Raw genomic sequence first — 17,827 nt, forward strand, 5'->3', positions numbered from 1 at the left:
TTCAGGCACAGAATACCTCTCCTTAGATCAGGTGAAGAGAGACTTCTGCTCTGCTAGGCAGGCCTACACCCATGCACAGCAGGAAAAAGTTACAGAAGAAAGAGACCTCTGCCCCTATTCCCAAGAAGTATCTTGAGTATGAAGTCTCTCAGGGGGGAGTTGTTAGGGGAAGCACACTGATTGAAACCGCCCACGCTGGCCTGGCTCCCTAGTAACCGTTTGCATGAGTTTAACACAGGAGATCCCGGTAAGGAACAGGGAACTAATAAGCCACCACCAACTGGAAGAGTTTAGGAAAAGTCAAAAAGAGACACCACGGGTCTGATCACCTCCCAGAATCCTTCTGACTGGCATCCATCTTGGCTGAGTGATGGTGCACCACCAGGAAGGACTCTGAGTCAGAATGATCAGCTAAAGACCACCCAGAAACTAATCCCATCATCATAAAACCCAAGACTGCAAGCCACATGGCAGATCAATACTCCTGGTTTCCGTTACATCTCTCCACCCATGTGTCCCTTCCCAATAAAATCTCTTGCTTTGTCAGCACATGTGTCTCCTCATATAATTCATTGCTGAGTGTTAGACAAGAGTCCACTTTCTGGCCCTGAAAGGGGGGGGAGAGGTCCCCCTTCCTGCAACAAATGCATTGGAGGCAAAATATGTCACCCAAAACACTTTTTCTTCCATTCATATAAATGATAAAAGGAATCAAAACACCAGCACACAAAGAAGCAACAAAGACTTAGGCAAATTCTCAGATTTTTATAGTTAGGTAAGCTGGGGGTCACCCGGAAGTTCTATGTAGTTCATGGTAGAACCCACTTTCCAGTCCTGGATCTTGCTACCAAACTCCCTGACAACAGTAGGCAGGGAAAGGCCATATGGGACCATCTCGGATGATGTGTGTTGTCCTAGTGTACTTACTGTAGTGCCTCTGTCCCTCTCAAGCATCCCAGCAAAGTCAGTAAGTGGCATGGGCATTATCTCCTAAGGACATGCATCCACTGGGCTTCTAACTGAGATATATAAAGCCAGGGGGAGGAAGCTGGAAGTTTTTAGAGTCTTAGCCCTTGGACGGAGCACTCAGAAAAACCCAACTGAAAGCCCAAACCTTGTGTCGCTGTGCAGGCTCCTGAAATTCTCAGAGATATCCATAATCTAAAATCCATGAACAATCACTAATCCAGTTCATGGCCCCACCTCCTGGGCAACCATCTAGGAGACCATCAGCTGGGCTGTCTCTTCCTTCTCTCTTCTCACTGCACCAAACCCTTCCCATGAAACTCAAAACCTTTCCAAATGAATTTGGCTCTTGTTTTAGTTTTAGTACCAATTCCCTGGGGCCTCTCACTTTGGCAAGATTCTGTTAGGTTTGTCAAGTTTCAGAGTGTCGTGATTCAGAATCTTAGAGGGCAATGGAGTGGGAGGAGCAGAAAAAGAGGAGGAGGAGGGAGGGGGTGCAGGGGGAGAGGAGAGAGCCAGGAGGAGCAGGAAGAGAAGGAGGAAGTACTGTTAACAATAGAACCACTGGGACAATCGGCCATGGGAATGATTTCAGCTTAAACAACAAAGATTGTTTTGTTTCCTGAGAGCTCTCAACTGAGCAGTATTTAGCTGCAACAGAAGAAAAGGATCCCCAAGGAAAGGCAGGGGTGTGGTGTTCAGCTGCCTCCCTACCACCACAGGCTGTCATCTCCCAGAATCCTGGCAAAGCTGGGTTCAGTCCACTCCTGGGAGGAGACCTGAGAGGCTGCATGTGTCTGGGTCATGCCACTGGGGTCCCTCTTCCCTCTGAACCCCACCCTGGGAGGTTTAACCGCCTGGAGATCCTGCCTTCTCTCCTGGAGACGCGAAGTAAGACTCAGGTCACTTGGGATATTAAAAATCCTGAGGTGACTGCAAGAGGTGAGAAAGTAGTTCCAAGAGACGGGCTTTTAACTGCAGGACCCAGCAGCTTAGCTCCCAGATTCCTTTCGAGGCGAAGCCTAGCCATGGTCCTGTCTCCCTCTGCCTTCCTTCAAAATGAAGAACAGTGCTCACCTGAGAAATGTCACTGGAAGGGCTGCCATGAGGATCAGGGACACTCTTACTGTCTCTCTGTGGCACCCATGGCAGCCCTCATTAGTGCTGTGAAAGGGGCTCTGCATTCGATCCGTGAAGAAGTCTGACGTCCACGGAAAGCAGTCAATGGCTTCCTAGAAAGAAGCCTGACCACTCAGCCGTGGGAAGCCCATTGTAAAAATTGTGTGCATTTAGTCGGGTCTTTGAAGGAACTGTACATCCTGGTCTCACTGAGAGTCCTTCCCAGTGCCCTTCACTGGAAAATTAGCACACCTCAATTTACAAAATTACCTCTAGAGTGTGTTATGCCCGATGTCCGAATCCCTGAGCGGGAAGAGAGAAGGCTTCCAAGACAATGCAACACGAAAAAAAAGGGAAGTTTATTGCTGACTCGAGTCAGGGCTCCTGCCGCAACCAACGCAGTGGTGCAGGGTCAGAGAGCCCTGAGCCCACGCTGTTATCCAAATTTATAGGGTGTGAATAAGCAGTTGGTAGCTGGCTTAAGCAGATTGGTTACATGTTTGCAAAGCAATCTTATTGGCCCAAACCTTCGCGGGCTTTTTTTCAAACTTGGGCGTTTGCGGGCTTTTTCAGCTTTCCCCTGATAGGTTCCCTTTTCCTTACTGGGCGCATGTTGATTGGCTGGCTCCAGGTGGCCTGATAATCATGTTACCCCAGAAAACCAGGCCTACTCCTAATCTAGGCTGCCTGTCATGGCGTTAGCCCTGGCAGCCTTACAAGTGGAAGTAGGAAAATGGTCACATGAGGCTGGCCTTTCCCCCACACACCAGCGGCAGTGTTGGAAGGAAAGACATGAGATGAACAGCCCACATACAGACCCCAGAGGGGGAAAATGAGTGTCTGGTCGCTGTGAACAGGGAAATTCTTCCTAAAGAACCTCAGACCTGGAGGTGACAGAAGGACCCGCCTTAAACTTGAGAAACCCAGAGCATGTGAGGCAGGAGAACTCTCTCCAAAGTCAGGAAAGAAATGGACATTTTCACTTCCCCTCCCACTCCCTGCCCTCCCTCTCCCTCAGTTTTGAGACCAAGTGCATTCACACCCCAAAACTGAGAGCTGACACTGCACACTGCCTTTCAGTAGCCCTCCCCCGGCTTCTGGCGGGCAGAAGAGATCCTGAGCCGCCCTCTCTGGAGCACCATTCGTTACTGCTCTGAACAGGCTGGGACTTGCTTTCAAAAGGCAGCTGGGCCTGGGGACCATGTTTCACTTCTTGACACCATTAATTGGGTTATGAGTCAGAGCCATAATGAAGACAAGTTTAGGTGTCTCCTGCAACTATCCTGGGAAATGCACTCACACAGGCCCAAAAGCCACCGAGGGAGGGAGAGTCGGCCAGATTTGCTTTGTTTATGGGGCCCGCATGGCCACAGATAAACGGTCAGTGCCATGGGACTCCTCTGTGGACAGACTGACGGTTTTTTCTGCTGCTCCCAGAGGCCCTTAGATGTCACAGTCTCTCACCCAGAGAGGCTCATTAGTAACAGGGGGGAGCGGGAGGAGGGGGGAGCAGGAGGAGACAGAAGTAGATTCAAAACAAGCTACAGAAGGAGCTAAAAGGACGGAACATTTTGAGAACCAGTGATGGTAAACAGGAGGCAAGAGCTGGTCTTGCTAGAAAACCAGGCTACTTCACATCAGGTTTAAGACCAGCTCCCCACATGAAGGCAGCACTCGGAGTCTGCATCAAGGAATACACCTTGAGGGTTTGATTCAAAATAAATGGCCTGGTCTTCTCAGTGTGGAAGAGGGCTATAATTCATGCTGTGCTGAGTCTGGCCAGTTAGGCTGCATAAAACGTGCAGGCTGATGAGTCCATCACAGCTAATTCGAAAGGCCAATTACATTTATAGGATTGCTGACCTCTCTAATATCTCCAGGTAACTGTACCAGACTTCACTTTGTTTCCCTTCCTTTTGGGTTACACATTTGCAGCCCCAGCTGCAATCTCGCTAGGCTTTATAAATCCCCTGGTCTGTCGTATTGTTTACAACTAGCCAGGCAAAAGGATCAGGCAAGGTCCTTTGGAGAGGATGCTTTATGACATCATCTAAGGAAGTCACATCCCCGGTGGCTCAGCGGTAAAGAATCCGCCTGCAATGCAGGAAACAAGGGTTCAGCCCCTGGGTTGGGAAGATTCCCCTGAGAAGGGAATGGCAATCCACTGCAATATTCTTGCTGGGAAATCCCGTAGACAGAGGAGCCTGGTGGGCTACAGTCCATGGCGTCACAAAAGAGTCGAACACATCTTAGCAACTAAGCAATAACAACAAAGGAAGTCACAACACCACCTACAGGCTCTCCTTTAAGTCCTCTGCTCTGGAACAATTCCATAAACCCCAGTACTGCACAAATCAAATTAAAGACAGGCACGTTGTCAGATAAAGACTTTCTGAAACAAGTACTTTGGAGCCTCTTCCTGGGCCAAGAGGGGAGACTGGCTCAGTACTAGGTCATCTGCCCCTAGTCCTGGGGTTGTAGGAAAGCTGCGAGCTAGGATGGGGCAGGTGGGAGGCACAGAGAGAGAGGAAAGAGTTTGTGTCTCGGAAGGCTGATAACTTGTCTGTTCATTCTAAGTGCTCTGGAGTCAGACTGCCTACTTCCAATTCAGCTCCATTATTTGAGTCCTTGGGCAACCACTCTTTGTCTCCTTTTCCTCTTCTGTAACATTGAGAGAAGGAAAGTGCCTACCTCATGGGATACTTATTAAAGAAGGTAACACAAGTGACATGCATAGAATGATGTCAGGCATGAACTAATTGCTCAGTACCTGTTAGCTCTGATCCAAGTGCCTAACCATGTGGACTTGTTATCTCCAAGGAGAATGGAAGGGACAGGATCTGCCCTCAATGGAGTGGAATGTTACCCCAGATAGCCAGGCGACTTCATAATGTGGTGGCACCAATGCTGATAGTTACCTCCACCTTCTCACTCAAGAGACCAGATAGAGGCTTTCTTGCTGGAACTTTCCAAAGACAATACCAGATGAGTCACTCTGAGCAGCCTCACATTCTGCTGCCAACCCTGGAATCAGATGGTGCTCTTGGGACTAGAACCTGGGCTCTGAACAGTGGTGACTCTCATAAGTACCAGTCAGGCCCTTCCTCAGTTTTAGCAAGTGAGGGTTGCAGAATGTGGGTTGCAGAATTTGAATGCATTATCAGGCAACAAAAAGCTAAGGATTTTCTGTTGACCTTGGTTGCTTCTTAAGCCTCCCATCTTGAGCGCTGCAATCTCCCCTAATAACATGGTTATTTATCCTCAGCCTGTGCACCCTTATTCATTAACTGGCATCTATTCCACAGGAAGCTACCATCCTGGGAATTTCCAGGAACGAGGCTGAGCCCCCGAGATTACTCACTTCAGTAAAACTCTCCTGTGAAATTAGTGGATGATCCCCCACCTCACCCTCACCCCATCCTACCCCAGATGGAGGTGTGATTCAGGAGCTATTGTCACCAAATGCACATTAACTGTGTTTGCACCTAACTTGGTCTGAATTGTGAATATTTCTAGGCTCACTTACTCTTCAAGACAAACCCAGCATTTCACACTGAGATTAACACTCTTTGACACAGCACACAGAGCCAGAGTGTAACATTTCAAGGGGGAAATAACTTGAAAGTGAAAAAGACTAAAAAGGCATAATTACCCAAGGCAAACTGTTTTGTTCATTCAGCGATTACAGTGGTTTTAAAGCCTTATAATTTATCATAGCTCAGAACAATTTAAATCTCAGTTGTACTCCTTTGAGAAACTAAGACACTTTCCTTTCCTTATTCCTTCTGACAGGCTATTCTTTTAATATCATCTTAGTTCTGGGATGTCATAGACTGTACCTTCCCTACATCACAAGCAGAGAGGAGGAAAGCTGACAGCAACAGACTCATACCTTTGAATTAGGCCCAAATAACCAAAGAATCCAACAATTCTGAATGGGAGTAATTTCTTTCAGGTTCAAGTATCAGTTTGCTTGTTTTGCTGCTGCTAATCACCTCTTAAACAAACAATTGCTTTATCTATGTACTGTGCCTCATTTCACTTTCAAATTATGTGTGTGTTTTCCTCCTAACAGCTTATTATGATCTATAATTAACAATTTTGCTGAAAGCAGAGCCACATATTGAAAAGAACCCACATGCTATCTGAGAAGTACTTGAAATGAGAGGCCTTTTTTTTTTTTTCCCCAAATTTGGCAAACCTACTGCCATCTTTGCCGTGCATTGCCTTCTCCAGAAGTCCACAAGTGGACAGATAGAAAATTAAATTAAGATATCAAACTTTGGCAGAATTTCAATTTGTTATCTTCAAATCTAAATAAACCAAGTGAAAGTGAAGTCACTCAGTCGTGTCCGACTCTTTGTGACCCCGTGGACTGCAGCCTACCAGGCTCCTCCATCCATGGGATTCTCCAGGCAAGAACACTGGAATGGGTTGCCATTTCCTTAAGGGTTTTCAGATTTGGCCATAGTTTAGAATCACCTCAGAGTTTTTGAAAGAATGCTCAGACCCAACCCCAGACCAATTAAGTCAAAATCTCTGGGCGGGGAACCAAGCCTGAGTCCTTGTGAAAATTCCCTAGTGATTATAAAATGCAGTCAAGACTAAGAACTACTGTGGCAACCAATCCAGTCTTCTTTTCAGGAGCCCAAAGAAGAAGGTAACCACCATGAGTAAGTCTTAGATGGTTAAAAACTGAATTTACTAGACTGCACTGAAACTTAGGTTATTTGCCAAATACCTGCAACATCTCCAGTTTCAGTGACTTGCACAAGATTCTTTTGACCTACCTCTTAGCTTATTCAGACTCACCAAGCAAGCAGCAAATTTGCTTAAATATTTCACCCTTGGAAGCAAGTCTTTGAGATAATGGAATGGAAAATCATTTGGGAACAGATTTCCTGGAAGTATTCTGGAATGCAAGCAACCTGCATTTCACTTGTGGTTCAACTACTTTAGAACATTCTCTGTGAGGCTGGACAAAGTTATTAAAGACACAGCCCCTGAATTCTTGTGTTGAAAGGCCTGGGTATGGATTTCAACTTTCAACACAGCTTGTTAGATTGGAGGAAAACTGGCTTCTTCGGTACACATCAGAGAAGTGAGGTGTGGGCTTTACCACAGTGAGCCAGTAGAACTTTTAGGCACAGGTGTATTTTCTTCCTTTGTGACACATGTTTGGAGCTCCACCAGGAGACCTTCTCTTGGACCCAACACCAAACGGTGCCAAATGTGTCTCCTGTCCTTCCCTTGACCCTCAGTATAACCTTCTCTGGAAATTGCTCTGGAAATATATTTTCTCTATTGGACTTTGTATCGACGAGTTTCATCTCATCAACCAATACCTGCACATGTACATTCAAATTCAAAATGCTAATAAGAAATTATCAAGGGATAAACTACAACTGGGGGCAACATTCTCATCTCCTATTTCTTTCCTTTATTGGAATATCATTCCTTTACAATGCTGTGTTAGTTCCTGCTATACCACATCATGAATCAGCTATACGTATACCTATATCCCCTCCCTTCCACCTCCCCATCCCATCCCTCTAGGCCATCACCTAGCTCGGTGCTCTGCGGACACTTCAGCTTCCCACTAGCTATTTTATACACGGTAGTGTATATATGTCAATGCTACTCTCTGAATTTGGCCCCTCCTCTCACGACTCAGCGACTTCACTTTCACTTTTCACTGTCATGCGTTGGAGAAGGAAATGGCAACCCACTCCAGTGTTCTTGCCTGGAAAATTGCATGGACAGAGGAGCCTGGTGGGCTGCATTCCATGGGGTTGCTAAGAGTTGGATAAGACTGAGTGACTTCACTTTCACTTTTCACTTTCATGCGTTGGAGGAGGAAACAGCAGCCCACTCCAGTGTTCTTGCCTGGAGAATCCCAGGGACGGGGGAGCCTGGTGGGCTGCCATCCATGGGGTTGCACAGAGTCGGACACGACTGAAGTGACTTAGCAGCAGCAGCTCCGTCTTCCACTGTGTCCACAAGGCTGTTCTCTATGTCTGCACCTCTATTCCTGCTCTGCAAATAGGTCAACTGGTATCATTTTTCTAGCTTCCATATATGTGTGGTAATATACGATACTTGTTTTTCTCTTTCTGACTTACTTCACTCTGTCAAATAGGCTCCAGTTCATCCATATCACTATAAATGATCCAATTTTCTTCTTTTTTATGGCTGAACAATATTCCATTGTATATATGTACCACACCTTTTCTTCTTGAGTGCTGCACTCAATATGCCAGCAAATTTGGAAAACTCTACAGTGGCCACAGGACTGGAAAAGGTCAGTTTTCATTCCAATCCCAAAGAAAGACAATGCCAAAGAATGTTCAAACTACGGCCCAATGGCACTCATCTCACCCGCTAGCAAAGTAATGCTCAAAATTCTCTAAACCAGGCTTCAACATTTCATGAACTATGAACTTCCAGATGTTCAAGCTGGATTTAGAAAAGGCAAAGGAACCAGAGATCAAATTGCCTACATCCATTGGATCATTGAAAAAGCAAGAAGAGAGTTCCAGAAAAAACATCTACTTCTGCTTTATTGACTATGCCAAAGCCTTTGACAGTATGGATCTCAACAAACTGTGGAAAATTCTTAAAGGTCCAGAATGGGACCTTTTTGGAAGTTTCCAAAGTGCTGCTGCTGATCATGCATATTTGAAATGTCTGATCCACTCCCTAACAGAATGCCAACTCAGACAGAGCCCATAGAGGTGCATGGGAGAGATGTTTAGAAGTAGGTAAGGACTGGGGGCACCTTTTCAAGTGGAAAGTTCTAGCTGACACAGAAGCTTGTGTAATAGAAATGACCCTGCTCAGAGCATAACTGGTCCCTGGGATTTGCAATTCATCACCACCACTACCCAAGTAGTTCACAGAAATATCCAGATATAGGGCTATCTTTAGCCATACTTAAGATTCTCATTTTCCAAAACCTATTCTCCACAAAATAAATGAGAACACATACGCTGTGTCAGAGAGACTGCTCCTCAAGCAGAAACTTCCAACTAGGACTTAAGAGGGGTACAAGTGTTGGAATGGAAGAAAGAGAGAGTTGTTAAAGAAAAGGTTTGTGAGAGGGTTAAATGTACAAAACACGGAGGACAGGAGACCTTCCATTTAATAACCGGCATGATACAAAAGCATTTTCTAAAATGACTGAGCAGGCAGGTGGGAGAGTGCTTAGAAACTATTCTCAATATTTCTCATTGGTTGGTTTGCCTCACAGATTCTCCTCGTGAAGAAAATACTGCAAGGCAAGAAATATTGTGACTTAAATTGCATTCATGAGATTCTCTGATAAAAAAAAAATCAATGTGTTGGATCAATTTTTCTTAAACAAGTTCATCATACTCTAAAGTGATCAATAGGGAATGTTTTTAGCCACTTCCCAGCCTTCCCACTTCAGTAATTGCTAGAATTTCATATCGACAGGTCATAGGATGATTTGAAGGCTGAATTGATCCATTTACCTGCGGTGCTACAAGGCTAGGTCACAACAATAATGCAGCATCCCCCAAGGGACAGGGCTGGAATCAAACAGGAGCTAAACCAGGACATTATGCGTTTGACCCTGGAGGTGCCAGACTCCTGCTTCTATCTGTCACCAGGGAAGGAGGAAGAGGAAGAAGAAGCAAGAAGCAGGGAGATAAGAGGACCAAGAAGAAGGAACAGCAGAGACTGGGGAGGAAGGAAACATGAAGAGGTCAGCCACCTCTCAAATGTCGAAAGGTCCCTGTTGAAGAGGAAATGCTATGTGGCTGGGTGAACCACATATGCTGGGCAGCTGCAGTCAAGAGAAAAATCAACTTGAAAGGACTCCAAATAGGAAACTAAATGGTGCTCATCAGTATCATTGTGGTCCTGAACTTTAGCTCATAGTTTTTCCTTAACATTGATGTGTGTAATTACTCGTGCCTGGGGCGAAGGAGAAAGGGAGCTTCCTAGAATGCAGCCAAGGAAAAGTGGGCAGAGAGGACAGGGAAAATGGAGACACTCTCATCTTTTGCCAAGAGGTAAAACTTATTCATCTTGTAATCACTCCTGGACAGCGGTACTGTGCATTTACACAACCCACTAGCTCAGCAGGTTATCATAATAGGGATTATAAATACAAAAAGCACCTTAGAGAAATCAAGGCTTGATTCACGATGGAGTAGACCTACCACAGGGGGCCAGGTCATACTGCATTTTGCAGCACAGATTCTAACTCTAGTAACAGGAAAATAAAATCTGACAGTCAGAATGTATTCCAGTAATAGGCACTGATTTGCTTGTTACAAAGTCACAGTTAATCTATTAGTCAAAGAATTGTTCATTAACTGTCCTACACATCACTGTTACGTGGGATTCTCAGAAACCTGTTGGAGAGCAATGTCTGTGGAAAGTAAATTTGCACTTGAGATGGAAATTGCCCACCACATACTAGCATGGCTAGCTTTCAATTTTTATGTGGAAATTAGGTATGCCTGATTAAAACTCAAAAGCCAGAGTTTTACTGCTCTCAAATACAAGCATATGGAGATACCAGTAGCATGAGCTAGTTCTAAGTGACAGGCTGGCACATGTGAGCTGCTGGTCTGGACCTACCAGAGGATAAACTGACATGTCCTGCAATGTCACACATTGCTCTCTGCATGAACTAGATATCCCGAAGGATGTGGACCTCCTTGACAGCTCATGGGTTTTTCAGTTTCCATGAAAACCTTACATCGTGAGTCCATGTGGGTATTTACTCAGTATATTTCTCAATTAGAGTCCGACATGGACCTCATGCAAATATAATTAATCTGTCCACACTGAATAAAACAGCTGCTGTATCACTTATGTGATTTTTATGTAAGAAGTTAAACATGGGAGAAACAAAATTACAAACATGATGACTGTTTCAATTATAGGTTTGTTGAGTAAGTTACTAGATAAACTCATTGACAGGCAATATTATGCAGTTAGCAATATATTTATTTGAGCAAATCTATAGTGGATTATGGAAAATCAATACCTTCCTTCTAGAAACAACCACAGTGGCCCATAAAGGGCAGAGAGATGGTGGTGATGTCAACCTGGCTTCCCACTTTGAGTGACATGGATAAGCTTGCTACCTAAAGTCTGCTATGAAGTCAGGGGATAATTCTCACAAAGGGCAAGACAGACAGGCCACCCTCTAGGCAGGCTTCTGTGCTGCTCCTATCAAAACTACATCTGGAATGAGTGACAAATAAGACTGTCTCAGGAAAGGAACCTCACACACACCCTGTCTTGAACCAGCTTTATCCAAATAACTAGGGAGGTTTTCTAAGATACTGATCCCTAAGCTCCACCTCCAAATCTAAGGTAAGCCCTGAAATCTGGACTTTTTAAAGTTCTGCAGGTGACTCTGATGGACACCCTAGGGTGGGAACCAGTAAGTTCCAACTGGTTCCTTAGGTGATCTAAGTCCTTACTATGCAAAGTCATGGAAAATAGATGGGGAAACAGTGGAAACAGTGACAGACTTTATTTCTGAGGGCTCCAAAATCACCGCAGATGGTGATTGCAGCCATGAAATAAAAAGACGCTTGCTCCTTGGAAGAAAAGCTATGACCAACTTAGCATATTAAAAAGCAGAAACATTACTTTACCAACAAAGGTCTGTCTAGTCAAAGCTATGGTTTTTCCAGTAGTTATGTATGGATGTGAGAGTTGGACTATAAAGAAAGCTGAGCACTGAAGAATTGATGCTTTTGCACTGTGGTATTGAAGAAGACTCTTGAGAGTCCCTTGAACTGCAAGGAGATCCAACCAGTCCATCCTGGAGGAAATCAGTCCTGAATATTCATTGGAAGGACTGATGCTGAAGCTGAAACTCCAATACTTTGGCCACCTGATGAGAAGAACTGAGTCACTGGAAAAGACCCTGACACTGGCAAAGACTGAAGGTGGGAGAAGAGGGTGACAGAGGATGAGATGGTTGGATGGCATCACTGGACATGAGTTTGAGCAAACTCCAGGAGTTGGTGATGGACAGGGAGACCTGGCATGCTGTAGTCCATGGGGTCCCAAAGAGTCAGACACAACTGTGCAACTCAGCTGAACTGAACTGATGCAAAGTAGTATGGACAAGCAGCATGTTAGGATCGCAGAGTCTCGGGCTCCATCTCAGACCTACTGAACCAGAATATGCACTTTAACAACACCTCCAAATATCTTATGTGGATGTTATTAATAAAATTCAAGAAGCACTTCTGTAATTTGTTTGCATATTTATTGAGTTACTGGACGTTATCAGCCTAGTGCTTGCTGGATTGCCACCACCTTGTTTCATGATGCAAAGAAATGCCCTCACTAAGTTACACCATGGGATTTTGATAAACTTTAGGAAGAATGGTTTTGTAAAACTGTTGTTTAACGTATCATATAGTGCTGAGTGCCCTTTGTGGAAGACTGGGACTTGGTGCAAACCCTGGGAGAAGGTGCCTATGGAGAAGTTCAACTTGCTGTGAATAGAAGAACTGAAGAAGCAGTTGCAGTGAAGATTGTGGATATGAAACGTGCCATAGACTGTCCAGAAAATATTAAGAAAGAGATCTGTATCAACAAAATGTTAAATCATGAGAATGTAGTGAAATTTTATGGTCACAGAAGAGAAGGCAACATCCAGTATCTATTTTTGGAGTACTGCAGTGGGGGAGAACTTTTTGATAGAATAGAGCCAGACATAGGCATGCCTGAACAAGATGCTCAGAGGTTCTTCCATCAACTTATGGCAGGGGTGGTTTATCTGCATGGTATTGGAATAACTCACAGGGATATTAAACCAGAAAATCTCCTATTGGATGAAAGGGATAACCTCAAAATCTCTGACTTTGGCTTAGCAACCGTGTTTCGGCATAACAATCGGGAACGTTTGTTGAACAAGATGTGTGGTACTTTACCATATGTTGCTCCAGAACTTCTAAAGAGAAAAGAATTTCATGCAGAGCCAGTCGATGTTTGGTCCTGTGGAATAGTACTTACTGCAATGTTGGCTGGAGAATTGCCATGGGACCAGCCTAGTGATAGTTGTCAGGAATATTGTGATTGGAAAGAAAAGAAAACATATCTCAACCCTTGGAAAAAAATTGATTCTGCTCCTCTAGCTCTGCTACATAAAATCTTAGTTGAGAACCCATCAGTAAGGATTACCATCCCAGACATCAAGAAAGATAGATGGTACAACAAACCACTCAAGAAAGGGGCAAAGAGGCCCCGGGCTACTTCTAGTGGTGTATCAGAGTCTCCTGGTGGATTCTCTAAACATATTCAATCCAACTTGGACTTCTCTCCAGTAAACTGTGCTTCTAGTGAAGAAAGTGTGAAGTACTCCAGTTCTCAGCCAGAACCACGGACAGGCCTTTTCTTATGGGACACCAGCCCTTCATACATTGACAAACTGGTGCAAGGGATCAGCTTTTCCCAGCCCACTTGTCCTGATCACATGCTTCTAAATAGTCAATTGCTTGGCACTCCAGGATCCTCACAGAACCCCTGGCAGCGCTTAGTCAAAAGAATGACACGATTTTTTACCAAATTGGATGCAGACAAATCTTACCAATGCCTGAAAGAGACTTGTGAGAAATTGGGCTATCAGTGGAAGAAAAGTTGTATGAATCAGGTTACTGTATCAACAACTGATAGAAGAAACAATAAGCTGATTTTCAAAGTGAATCTGGTAGAAATGGATGAGAAGATCTTAGTTGACTTCCGGCTTTCTTTTTTTTCTTTTTTTTTAATTTTTATTATTATTATTATTTTTTTCCAGTGGGTTTTGTCATACATTAATATGAATCAGCCATGGATTTACATGTATTCCCAATCCCGTTCCCCCCTCCCACCTCCCTCTCCACCCGATTCCTCTGGGTCTTCCCAGTGCACCAGGCCGGAGCACTTGTCTCGTGCATCCCACCTGGGCTGGTGATCTGTTTCACCATAGATAGTATACATGCTGTTCTTTTGAAATATCCCACCCTCACATTCTCCCACAAAGTTCAAAAGTCTGTTCTGTATTTCTGTGTCTCTTTTTCTGTTCTGCATATAGGGTTATCGTTATCACCTTTCTAAATTCCATATACATGTGTCAGTATGCTGTAATGTTCTTTATCTTTCTGGCTTACTTCACTCTGTATAATGGGCTCCAGCTTCATCCATCTCATTAGGACTGGTTCAAATGAATTCTTTTTCATGGCTGAGTAATATTCCATGGTGTATATGTACCACAGCTTCCTTATCCATTCATCTGCTGATGGGCATCTAGGTTGCTTCCATGTCCTGGCTATTATAAACAGTGCTGCGATGAACATTGGGGTGCACGTGTCTCTTTCAGATCTGGTTTCCTCAGTGTGTATGCCCAGAAGTGGGATTGCTGGGTCATATGGCAGTTCTATTTCCAGTTTTTTAAGAAATCTCCACACTGTTTTCCATAGCGGCTGTACTAGTTTGCATTCCCACCAACAGTGTAAGAGGGTTCCCTTTTCTCCACACCCTCTCCAGCATTTATTGCTTGTAGACTTTTGGATAGCGGCCATCCTGACTGGCGTGTAATGGTACCTCATTGTGGTTTTGATTTGCATTTCTCTAATAATGAGTGATGTTGAGCATCTTTTCATGTGTTTGTTAGCCATCTGTATGTCTTCTTTGGAGAAATGTCTGTTTAGTTCTTTGCCCCATTTTTTGATTGGGTCATTTATTTTTCTGGAATTGAGCTGCAGGAGTTGCTTGTATATTTTTGAGATTAATCCTTTGTCTGTTTCTTCATTTGCTATTATTTTCTCCCAATCTGAGGGCTGTCTTTTCACCTTACTTATAGTTTCCTTTGTAGTGCAAAAGCTTTTAAGTTTCATTAGGTCCCATTTGTTTAGTTTTGCTTTTATTTCCAATATTCTGGGAGGTGGGTCATAGAGGATCTTGTTTTGATTTATGTCGGAGAGTGTTTTGCCTATGTTCTCCTCTAGCAGTTTTATAGTTTCTGGTCTTACATTTAGGTCTTTAATCCATTTTGAGTTTATTTTTGTGTATGGTGTTAGAAAGTGTTCTAGTTTCATTCTTTTACAAGTGGTTGACCAGTTTTCCCAGCACCACTTGTTAAAGAGGTTGTCTTTTTTCCATTGTATATCCTTGCCTCCTTTGTCAAAGATAAGGTGTCCATAGGTTCGTGGATTTATCTCTGGGCTTTCTATTCTGTTCCATTGATCTATATTTCTGTCTTTGTGCCAGTACCATACTGTCTTGATGACTGTGGCTTTGTAGTATCGTCTGAAGTCAGGCAGGTTGATTCCTCCAGTTCCATTCTTCTTTCTCAAGATTACTTTGGCTATTCGAGGTTTTTTGTATTTCCATACAAATTGTGAAATTCTTTGGTCTAGTTCTGTGAAAAATACCGTTGGTAGCTTGATAGGGATTGCATTGAATCTATAGACTGCTTTGGGTAGAATAGCCATTTTGACAATATTAATTCTTCCAATCCATGAACACGGTATGTTTCTCCATCTGTTTGTGTCCTCTTTGATTTCTTTCATCAGTGTTTTATAGTTTTCTATGTATAGGTCCTTTGTTTCTTTAGGTAGATATACTCCTAAGTATTTTATTCTTTTTGTTGCAATGGTGAATGGTATTGTTTCCTTAATTTCTCTTTCTGTTTTTTCATTGTTAGTATATAGGAATGCAAGGGATTTCTGTGTGTTAATTTTATATCCTGCAACTTTACTATATTCATTGACTTCCAGCTTTCTAAGGGTGATGGATTGGAATTCAAGAGACATTTCCTGAAGATCAAGGGGAAGCTGAGTGATGTTGTGAGCAGCCAGAAGGTTTGGCTTCCTGTCACATGATAGATCCACTGGTTCTGGGATTCCTGGTGAATATAGTGCTGCTATGTGGACATTATTCTTCCTAGAGAAGATTATCTCTTCTGCAAACTGCAAACAATAGTCCCTGAAGAGTTGTCTTCCCTCTAGCCAAACATTTTCCAATTCTTTTGTATATTCTTCATACAAATAATATCTGTATCTTAACTGTAAGTGAAACTTTGGGGAAAGGGTGGATAGAATTCATTTAGATAGTCCTTCATGTGCATTTAGCATCTGAATTGAGACCCTCCTGGTGGAAACCATGCTCTGGGGTTACATGAGTTTACCAGCATTTATACCAATATAATGAAAAATTATACTCTTGTCCCATTCTACCAAAACATTCGGTTCCATCCAAAAAGTACATATTTCCTGCACATTGACTTAATCACATGGATAAATTAGTAAAAAAAAAAAAAAAAAAAAAAAACAAAAAAAAAACCTTGTTATTTGTGGGACAGTAAATTTATCAGTCAGTCTGAAGTGAAGCCAGCTTCAAAATGTATACCCCAAGATTTGTACTTAAAATGGCCTGACCAGGTACCTAAAGCTGTTTTTGAACAATAATTAAAATTGCAAGTAGGTATGTTTTTTTCTGGTATAGTTAATATGTATGATTGGTCTTTCAAATAGAAGTTGAGCATAAATTCTAGTGCTTAACTATCTTTACTCAGAATTACTCTTGCACATTTTAAATATTTTTCTATATTATTTTCTACTTTCACAGCCATATTTTAATTCTTTATTACAGAAATAAATTCTATTTTGAAAATGAAAAAAAAAAATAACATATCATATAGTGCTCAAGGCTGTCAAACATCTCTTACTCTAAAGGCCTAGGGAGGAAATTATTTTTTTAATTAAAAAATATAGAAAGTAACACATATTTACATACAAAAATACAGATAAACAAACAAACAAAAAAAAAAGAAAAGAAAAGTGATTTATAATTCCACCCTTCAAATAAACATGCATTCTAAATCTCTTCAGCTATGTCTGACTTTTTGCAACCCTATGGACTGTAGCCTGCCACGCTCCTCTGTCTATAGGATTTTCCAAGCAAGAACACTGGAGTGGGTTGCCGTGCCTTCTTCCAGGGGATCTTCCTGACCCAGGGACCAAACCTGTGTCTCTTATGTCTCCTGCATTGGCAAGCAGGTTCTTTACCACTAGTACCATCATACCATTGATATTTTGTTATAGAGTACATATTTAAACCTTAAGTGTATTAGCATAAACATTTTCACAGAATGAGAAGTAGGCATTTTCAACATGGCTTTTCATACCATCATAAGATCCTCTTCTATGAGCATATATCACTGTTATGTAATAGTTGTATGGAATATTATATTATACCACTCTTCCTCAATGTTTACTTCTAGTTATTAGTACTTCTTTGCTAATATAAACAATACTGGTAATAAATACCCTGAAAATCAGCATTTGGATTTGTATGTCCTTTAAAATATTTTTAAAATATATAATATCTAAAAAAACTGGCTCACCTGAGGGAACGCTAACATTTTTCTAGATGAAAATTATAGTGAATTGAGTTTCTCTTTTTACTTTCATTGTCAGGAAGTTCAAAATCAAATGTAATGCTCAATTATATTAATTACACTAACCTAGATTTTATATAAATAGATGTATATGTGCATACACTTTTTTTAAAAATAGTTTTAAAAGTGTGCATCTTTAATAAGACACCTCTAATCTTCCAATGCAGCAAGGGACTTATCAATTTAAGCAGGTAATTAGTGGATTCAAAAGAAAAATTCCAAAGCTGGCAGAGTTCCTTTTAATGCATGTCAATAAAATTTTATTTGGGTTAGGAAGATAAAGCCCAACAAACATACTGT

The 17,827-nt window shown here is 42.6% G+C and overlaps 1 protein-coding gene across 1 annotated transcript; it reads left to right on the forward strand.

Annotated features, from left to right (window-relative positions):
- The first annotated feature begins 6,754 nt into the window (after nt 1–6,754).
- LOC133048771 (serine/threonine-protein kinase Chk1-like) lies at nt 6,755–16,372 on the forward strand. Its single transcript, XM_061132531.1, has 3 exons — nt 6,755–6,758; nt 12,513–13,830; nt 15,845–16,372. Exons 1-3 carry the CDS (start codon nt 6,755–6,757, stop codon nt 15,948–15,950), a joined length of 1,428 nt encoding a protein of 475 aa, XP_060988514.1. The 3' UTR covers nt 15,951–16,372.
- Nucleotides 16,373–17,827: the final 1,455 nt, after the last annotated feature.

This window comes from Dama dama, chromosome 29 (genome assembly GCF_033118175.1).
Source record: "Dama dama isolate Ldn47 chromosome 29, ASM3311817v1, whole genome shotgun sequence".
In the NCBI taxonomy this organism is placed as follows: domain Eukaryota; kingdom Metazoa; phylum Chordata; class Mammalia; order Artiodactyla; family Cervidae; genus Dama; species Dama dama.